Below are 9,247 nucleotides of genomic sequence, written 5' to 3' on the forward strand. Positions count from 1 at the left end.
CCAAGAACAAGGGTTTCTTCTTAATAATGTACCATTCATTTTGTAATTTGAAAAGAAGTTTCAAATATCGTCAGGTATTCTCAAATTAAAGTTTCTGGTGGAACAATGTTTTTGTTAGAATTAGAATCAATGTCTTTGGTTAACAATGTTTTCTTGACGAAACATTCACTCAAGTATTACTCTACCAATTCTGCCTGATGTATCCAATATTTCGCCCATCAGATGCACACCACATGTTTCACACACGACAATGAACTAGCAAATGGCGACTGATGGCTGTTCACAAAACTCAAGCTACGTTGCAACACATTTCAAAATATACGGCGAATTCAATTTAAGACACAACTTTTTAGTTTTCTCCCGCACAGGAAGATACTATGCAAAAAACAAATTAAAACAAGGAGATGGCTGGTTGTCTTTCGGGTTTACAATGGTAAGTTTTGTATTGCTGGGTTACGTAGGGAATGTTGGTGTAGTTATAACGAACAATCAAAGTTGTTACACAGATTAGATGGGAAAATGGAAAAGATGTGTTCCTAGCTAACCCCACCAACCAGTAGTGTCACGTCGCTGCAAATACAGAGAAGGAAATTCAAAAGTTATTTAAAATTGAATAAATATTTTACCATCAGCATGACACTGCAACACAAAGCTCTAGGAGATTCTACGAAAAATTTATCCCATTGTAGAGTAGATTTGGACTTAAACGTAACGCGAATGCCATCACCTAAAATTACAAAACTAAGATTACATGCCAGCATAACAAAAATGCTGTAAGCTTACATGTGGTACACATAGAATTTATACTGACTGACGACCCACCAAACAGTGTAGCCATCTATTGGTAAGGAATCAAGTTTGACTTCACTCAAAAGCTCTCGGTATTCAAGAAGTTAGGCTTAAAAATAAGCCCGACAAAATAAGCTCGAAAAAATAATCCCGACTTTTCTCAACCTAATGTTGACGCACCAGCACGATAAACAATGAATTTACACTGACAGACGACCCATCAAACAGTATAGCCATCTAGTGGTAAGGTATCCAGTTATATTTCACTCAACGGCTCCCGATGTTCAAGAAATTAGGGCTTGAAAATAAACCCGACAAAATAAATAAGCCCGACACCGTGGGGACTGTATTGTTTCTTCTCATGTAAAACACTGCAACAAGTGTGACTAGTGAAAATAACATATGGAAATACATAGGATTGAATAACTTTGATGTGTCACGCTAGCGCTGTAGCGTACTGGCGCGCCAGTAGTTTTTAAATTCGGTGTATTTCCAAAACGTTTGATGTTATGACAAAAATAGCAATTTTATCGAATCAGCATTAAATTTGGAGTACATTCTGTAATTTTCAAGCAATTCCGACGATGGTAAATTTTTGACGGCTTTGGAGGCAATTTTCCCACGGTCATTTTTTTCGTTTTTCTCCATTTTGTTAAGCCCAATGCCAAAACAGAGCCGATATTCGTGATCCGTGTTCAATTCCGCATCGGAGTAATGTATTTTAAACTAAATTAAGCAAGGATTACGAAAATTGATGTCTTTTACACGTGAATCTTATGGCATTTGAAGTATTAAAAACTGAAACCCAATGTAAAAAACTGAATATCGTACCAATAGGTGGCTATAGTGTTTGGGGGACCGTCAGCGGAAGAAATTCATGATACAAAGTTGTTACTCATATTTTATTCGACGTTTAATACTGTTAAATACTATTATTTGGTGCTAACATACAATTTAACGTACAAATGTTGGGGATATGTTTTAGAGCATTTTCCGCTACGCATGCATGTTTCTTAACCGAGTCTAAAATAGTTCAACTGAATGTTGTACCAATAGATGGCGATACTGTTTGGCGGCCACTTTCTGATAAAAATTCTTGAATTTTTATTGTTAATTTTTCGCGTAATTAACATATAACGATATCATTCCAATAGTATATTTATCTTTTGGCTATCATTTTAATTCTAAATAAAATGGTAGTCAGTTTATTGACATGCATTCTTTAAGGTGTTAATACTAAACGAAAATCTGCTGGGTTACAAGGGCAATAATAGCAATTACTGCGTTGATTGAACCTAGGGTAATAAGAAGATTTAGCTATATATATTTATGTGTTAAATAAGTTAACTACCAACTTTTCATATAAATTAATGAAAAACAGGTAACCTCAATATGTTTAACTTACCAACATTTGATTAGTTTACAACACAACTTACATCTATGCTGCTATTACTATAATTTAATTATACTTTTACCTACACATATTGTATGGTTTTTTAATTATACTTTTACCTGCACATATTGTATGGTTTTTTTGATTAAATTTCGCGATACTTACACACATTTACCTATTGCACACAACAAACATGTGGTAGATTCCTCCTTCCCCAACTCACCTTTAGCCTACAAAAGTCAGGAACTTTACTAAGTTGACTCAACTTCCTATTCGAAACTTACCCCCATGCAAGTTAGGATTGATTAGCACAACCTACCCCAATCTATCTAACAAATTAATTTCAAATTTACATCATACTACCCTCCACCACCCCCTCAACACTCATCTCTATGTAATTTTTACTAGAACTTAAATGCTAATAACTCCACACATTTACAAAGAAAAGCAAATATGAAAACAGATATGAAGTAACATAAAACAAAATCACTGAGGAACGTGCTCAACCATCTTGTTGCGGGAACACAATCCGGAATTGGAAGCGTAAGAGGTAACCCATTGACCTGCAAATGTATTATCCCACGTCACTGTTTCAGGAATCAGGCCCTGAAATGGAAATGATGCTTAATTCAACTTACTTGATCATCATTGACATTTATCGAAATGTTTACCTGTTAACTCCTCCATACTTTTTAAAAAGTCATGTCGAATTTTATTTCCTATTTAGAACAAGTCAAGAAGAACATTATTGGAATTTTTGTTTCGATGAATTTCAAATTGTTACCCTTTGGATAAGTGGTTCAAATCATCTATGTAAACTAGTTGTTAGAGATTTCATGGCATACAGGTTAGGTGACCTGGACTTGCTACACTGTTCATATCCGTAGGCCTACTGAGGAAACTGTAGCATTCTGCATTTCTTTTCCTATAATAATTTCTTAATGTTAGTTAAAATTTTCTGTACAATTGAAAGATTTCTGAAGCTGGCAAAATAAAGTTTATACAATCTGACCGTTGTATGAGATCATACAATATACTCAAGGTGAGTGGCTAACAGCCAGTTGAACAGCTCACCAGTTTCTGCTGATTGGCAGTAACAATCATCACAATTTCTTTGCAAAAAAAAAAAAAAACTTTATTAACCGTCAACCAAGTAGTTAAAATTAATCATTTTTCCTGTTGACATTAAACCACTTCTCATGTGTTTCCAACAGAAGATAGTGGCATAAAAAATTATGGGGAAAACAATCTTGTCATGGAAGATTTCTTTCCTCGACTGGCAAACGGTCAAGTACCTGTGATTTTTGTGATTTTTGTTAGTTTTAATATATGTGCCATATGTTATGATGCTCGCCACTTGCAAGCTCTGCATAAGCAAATGGACCACTTTGAAGGAACAAGAAATTTCTCAATACATCCTTGTTTATGAAGAAAACATCTAATCAAACTAAACCAAAGCAAAGAGTTGTTAATAATTAATAGCGAAGCAATTGGGGAAAAGCACCCATAAAAAAAAAATGAATCACCCCTAAACAAGAGGCAGTGCATCAGAAATTTAAGAGTAATGTGAAAATAACAAAATATGAATTAGTTACAATATGAGTGCAAATCCTCTGATGTTTGGTCCAACTTTTCTCTGGCAGAATGCATCACAATAGAGTTTGGCATAGAACGACTCCACCTTTTCGGTTTCTTCGTTGATCTGGCAACAAACGCAAACGTATTAATGATCGGGAATGTCTTCGAGTTATTTGTCATTCTACTCACGTCTTCCCTCATTCTTCAGTAACAGTTTATTACACGTGTCCGAAACAGGGCGAGGTCGGTCCGAATAGCAAGGAGATAGAAAAGTGATTGTCGGTCTGGTTATCCCTTTAATAGATTTAAAAAAAAAAATAGAATTACAAACAAGATATATTTCTTTACACTGGTACTTGACAACTTCTTGGCGGCCATCTCATTTCATTGGCGATGATGCTTCACGCGTGAAGTTCCTCTCGTCGTAATAACAATTGCCCGTCTGAAATGCATATCGAGAAAATGAAATTTTAAAAAAATTAATAACGAACAATTACAAATTAAATTTACCGCTAAAAACAAAAATCAATGACAACAATCCCTACATCAGGACACCATCGCCTACATCAAAATGAAATGTGAATCACACTGAAACAAATGAAATGTAAATTGAAAAAGAATACCTTGGTCCTACCGCCGATTGGCTTTTGATGTCCCGTCTGTGTCAATCTGTTTATCCGAATGAAATTCATAATAATCGTGTCGACTGTCGCAATTGTTTTCCAATTAATAGACCCAAGTGATTTTATCTCTTCGTACATTTTTAGCCGTGCCTATTTTACTCGATTTGTAATTTTAAAAAAAAATCGATGGAACAGAAAATGAGTCAAAGAGAATAATAGTTTCCATACGAAGAGACACGTTCGTCGAAAATCCGCTCTTCGCTCGTTACATCTCTTTTGTATAGGACAATTTGTCTTTTATTGGAATGGTTGCTCACTCAACTGAGATTATTGCGGATGTGCTGGAACGTCGATAGAGCCACTTTCAACCCAGATGATTCGTTTCGCCTCTCACGAATGACGACAGCGAAGAATGAAAAGGAGGAAAGAATAGCAATTAGACGGTTGTCACGCAGGCAACGTAGATCGCGCAGATGCTGCAACTTGTTCTTAAAGATTGCAACTGAAAAAAAAAAACCAAAACACAAATGAAAAACAAAGAAACTTTTATGTTGAATCATTACGAGATTGCATCTAAGTTTCGGCACTCTTTATAATACGGAAAGGGAATAAAAAAGAAATACCATCGGATATCCTGTTGAATGTCAATTTCGTCAGTGTAATGGATGAGGCTCTTGCCTCTTCTTTGAAATGCCCGATTCTCTATCGCGCTATTTGTTTAGCCATCACGGTGCACTCAAGATCCGATCCCTGAAAATACAAAAAAAACGTTGAATTAATGATCGTTGCCCCCCCCGGCATTTGAAAGCTTTTTCAGAAAATTGAATCCATCGATCTCGCTTTGATTATTCCATACCGCTCAGCATTCGCTAATGCAATCCATTGAGCTGAACTGTAATTTCATCAATTTTGATTGTATTCTTAACATAACAATGGCCGTTCCTGCACTACATTTCCCATCGTAATGTACAGGCATGCGCGCAGCCGTCCCTCTCAACTAACGCGTATAAAAGCCCACACTCCTCGTTACTGTTCTTCTCAGTTCTTTTTCTTGGACGACAAGCAACGCGCGCTTCTGTTTGATTTGCATTCTAAATAAGTAGTGTTTTTGTTCATTCAAAGATGAACGCGCAACAATTTCGAGCTGCCGCCCACGAAATGATCGACTTTATCATCGACTATCTGGAAAACATACGTAGCAGGTTTGTAACATTTTCCAGCTAGTCTGGCGCGTTGATATACGCATTTTTCGTTCAAAGTAGAAGAATTCTGATCCTCTTTCGTGAGCTCCACATTTCCCAAGGGAAGCTGTTGCGAGTGTTATCAACTCGAGCCGCAAACCGAGGGAAATGTCAGCTTCTCCCCATCCCTTTCATCATCTTCTTTGGCCTTTTGCGTAAAGTAATAAGACTGTCTGATTCATCGTCCAATTAAGTTGGGATCTCGTCTTGACTGAATTATTACCAAGCTTATCGTGCAACTAATGAAGTGGAGAAAATAATATTACATTGGGTTTTTCCTCCTCGTCGTATGGCTTATTTCGTTGATGAAAAATGTAGGCGTGTTCTACCAACAGTTCAGCCTGGTTACATACGGGAAATGATTCCTGAAGCTGCTCCGGAACGCGGGGAGCCGTGGCAGGCCATTTTCCAGGACATTGAACGCATCATTATGCCTGGAGTAATTATATTTAAAAATTCATCTGTTTAATCAAAATTGAATTTACACACGTTTCAATGCAAAATGCAGATATTAAAAGCAAAAACCTTACTTGCCTTTAGGTCACGCATTGGCATTCTCCTCATTTTCACGCTTATTTCCCGACGGGAAACTCTTGGCCGGCTATTCTGGCTGACATGTTGAGCGACGCTATCGGCTGCATTGGTTTTTCATGGGTAATTATGACCATTTGCAAATCTGTTATTTAATGTTATCGACGGTTATAATATATAAAGATTGCGAGTCCTGCTTGCACTGACCTGGAAGTAGTCATGATGGATTGGCTGGGACAATTATTAGGTTTACCCTCTCAGTTCCTTGCTTGTTCCGGGGGTACAGGAGGTGGGGTAATTCAGGTATGCAATTCACTTTTTCTAGCCAAATGCCATTTCACCTCATTATAAATGTAGGGAACAGCAAGTGAAGCTACACTTGTAGCTCTCTTGGCGGCCAAATCCAAAGCCATTAAACGTTTGAAGTTAATGGACTCAAACATCGATGAAAGCCAAATCGTTGGTAATCTGTTGGCCTATTCGTCAGGTAAGTCTTTCAATGCAACAAATTATTTAAAGAAGGTATACTTAGCATGTAACTTTCATTAACATATTCCAGACCAGTCTCATTCGTCGGTAGAAAGGGCTGGTATTCTGGCCGGCGTTCGTGTTCGTCTTCTTCAGACTGACGAATTTTTCAGTCTGCGGGGAGAAACTCTCAAATTGGCCATGGAAGAAGACAGAGCCAAAGGATTCATCCCTTTTTTCGTAAAATACAAGCAGCCTGATTAGCATCATCAAGCCAATAAATAGTTATGCAATATTTAGGTTACCGCAACTTTGGGTACCACTCCTTCCTGCGCTTTCGATGACCTTTCCGAGATTGGATCCGTTTGCCAAGAGTTCCAGAACATTTGGCTCCACGTTGACGCCGCATACGCTGGTAACATTGTGACAACTTCCTAGCACATAGAAAAGAAATAATCATACAAGAACTGATTCAAAATAGGCTCAGCATTCATTTGTGACGAATATCGTCATTATTTAAACGGCCTTGAAATGGCTGACTCTTTCAACTTTAATCCACACAAATGGCTATTAATCAATTTCGACTGTTCCGCCATGTGGTAAGGAGAAGTTAAAAAAATAATAATAAAACTTTAATACATTTTTTGTTGACAGGTTGAAAAATGCCAATGACGTGGTGGATGCTTTCAACGTGGACCCTTTGTACCTGAAACATGATCGACAGGGACAAGCCCCAGATTACAGGGTAGTCATTACATGCACTTTACTAAAGATGACAACAAACTTTACACTTACACGGTATCGAACAGCATTGGCAGATCCCCCTTGGCAGACGATTCCGTTCATTGAAGCTCTGGTTCGTCATGCGCTCTTCCGGGGCAGAGGGCCTGCGGGGTCACATCCGCCAGCAGATTCAGCTGGCTAATGAATTCCACCAACTCGTTGCTAAAGATGACCGTTTCGAAATTCCTGTACCACCTGCCATGGGCCTTGTTTGCTTCCGTATGAAGGTATTATAACTCCTACCCCTTTTTTTTTTAACGAATGAACCTTATGAAAAATTATATCATAAAAATGTTGAATTTAAAAAGGGAGAAAACAGTCGGAACGAGGCACTACTGAAAAGAATTAACGACTCTGGACGCATACACATGGTACCGGCCAAACTTCGTGGACAATTTGTTCTCCGCTTAGCTGTCTGCTCTCGTTACACTGAATCACGCGATATCGTTTATGCTTGGCAAGAGGTCAGCAGTCAAGCCGACAATCTCATGGGCCAGCCAGAATTGCTGTAACATTCATGACCATTTTTAAATGTTATTTGATGTTTTTTTTCCCTGTTTTGCTTATAATATATGTATACAGCAACCTTCAAAAACAAAATTAAATTAAGTTTTGGACGCCATTTAAACTGCTTTCGAACTGTTCATTAGAAGAAAATTTAGGTCGAATTGAAAATATTAATAAAATAAAATGGAAAAGCACAGCAACGCATACATGAAACAAGTGATTACCTTCAAGCTGTGAAATCACTGCCAGGAAAATTTTTACAGACGTTCGTCATCAACTTCATACCATTTTTCACCACCAAATATTTCTTTCTATCAACCAGCGTTACATGATAATGAACAGTATCTCATCTTTCAAAATACTTAGGAATTTCCACATCCCTTACAGCTTTGCTATGCTGAGACTTTCCTGTATACAATCCATTAACTATTTGCATATTATTATTGAAGTAATCATAAATGTTTCAAGCAATATACTGGGTTACCACTGAAATACTATGGAGGTCTCCACACTCGAGGATTCTTCGTTGACGATGCCCGCATTATGTTAGGTGTGTGCAAATCTTAGCGAACTATAAAACAAGTTTCTTCCTACTAGTTTTACGATCTTCCTAACCATAACGTAAAAGCCAACCTCTGAAATTTTCTCTGTAGCACACTTTTATAACTCACCAAATAGGTGTATTCTCCAGTGACATTTCTTAACACTTATATTCCTGAGAAGAAAGTTGAAAAATTACATTTACATTCAGAAATATTGCAAAACATTTACAAATTGCCAGACTAGACTTGATCCTTCCATCTCGTAGAAAATGAGGAAGCAGACAGAATATTTCCACTGTTGCTACTTCTTGATCTTTGCAGACGGTACGGATCTGCAATTACAACGGATAATTATAATTTCATCAAGATGCACAAAAAACTAGGCGATTTCACTACTGTTCAAAATAAAAACATAACAATAGATCATAATGGAAAATTTTAATTGCAATGAATTGCAAACCATCCAAATCCAAACATTATGATCGAACAGTTTCATATTAAAATTATCTTAATTTAGTCATGTAAGAGTTTCTTGATACACGTAAACCAAATAGCAGTCACATGCTAACGTGCCCACTGATATAATTTCACCTTCTATAATTCCCCCATTTCCAATGAGAAATAGCGGATTAGTTAGAGGTTACGAGAAACTAGTACTAAAAACATTTAGGTATAATACTTCTTTGGTCAAAACCATGAAGGATGTTTTTGAACCCATTTTTTGATATTTCACTGATCACAGAAGACTGTTCATTCACGAATAGTATTCCTGGCCAAGCAAATGGAATAGTC

At 37.1% G+C, this 9,247-nt stretch overlaps 1 protein-coding gene and 2 long non-coding RNA genes across 3 annotated transcripts; 1 reads left to right on the forward strand and 2 right to left on the reverse strand.

The window, feature by feature from the left end:
- Positions 1 to 2,322: 2,322 nt before the first annotated feature.
- On the reverse strand, positions 2,323 to 3,103 carry LOC132088161 (uncharacterized). Its single transcript, XR_009421438.1, has 3 exons — positions 2,967 to 3,103; positions 2,854 to 2,901; positions 2,323 to 2,788 (listed from the first exon to the last, which is right to left on the reverse strand). It is a non-coding gene; the product is annotated as an uncharacterized LOC132088161 (long non-coding RNA).
- Positions 3,104 to 3,736: 633 nt separating this feature from the next.
- LOC130699890 (uncharacterized) lies at positions 3,737 to 6,027 on the reverse strand. The gene is made up of 7 exons (XR_009003560.2): positions 5,891 to 6,027; positions 5,007 to 5,133; positions 4,384 to 4,885; positions 4,271 to 4,321; positions 4,117 to 4,202; positions 3,950 to 4,054; positions 3,737 to 3,884 (listed from the first exon to the last, which is right to left on the reverse strand). It is a non-coding gene; the product is annotated as an uncharacterized LOC130699890 (long non-coding RNA).
- On the forward strand, positions 5,413 to 8,011 carry LOC130699889 (aromatic-L-amino-acid decarboxylase-like). Its single transcript, XM_057521955.2, has 11 exons — positions 5,413 to 5,585; positions 5,943 to 6,063; positions 6,165 to 6,278; positions 6,339 to 6,458; positions 6,513 to 6,642; positions 6,715 to 6,863; positions 6,924 to 7,038; positions 7,105 to 7,222; positions 7,278 to 7,368; positions 7,433 to 7,633; positions 7,715 to 8,011. The coding sequence occupies exons 1-11, from the start codon at positions 5,506 to 5,508 to the stop codon at positions 7,916 to 7,918; spliced, it is 1,443 nt and encodes a 480-aa protein (XP_057377938.1). The 5' UTR covers positions 5,413 to 5,505; the 3' UTR covers positions 7,919 to 8,011.
- The last annotated feature ends 1,236 nt before the right edge of the window (positions 8,012 to 9,247 follow it).

The sequence above is a fragment of the Daphnia carinata genome, chromosome 7, assembly GCF_022539665.2.
Source record: "Daphnia carinata strain CSIRO-1 chromosome 7, CSIRO_AGI_Dcar_HiC_V3, whole genome shotgun sequence".
Lineage (NCBI taxonomy): Eukaryota > Metazoa > Arthropoda > Branchiopoda > Diplostraca > Daphniidae > Daphnia > Daphnia carinata.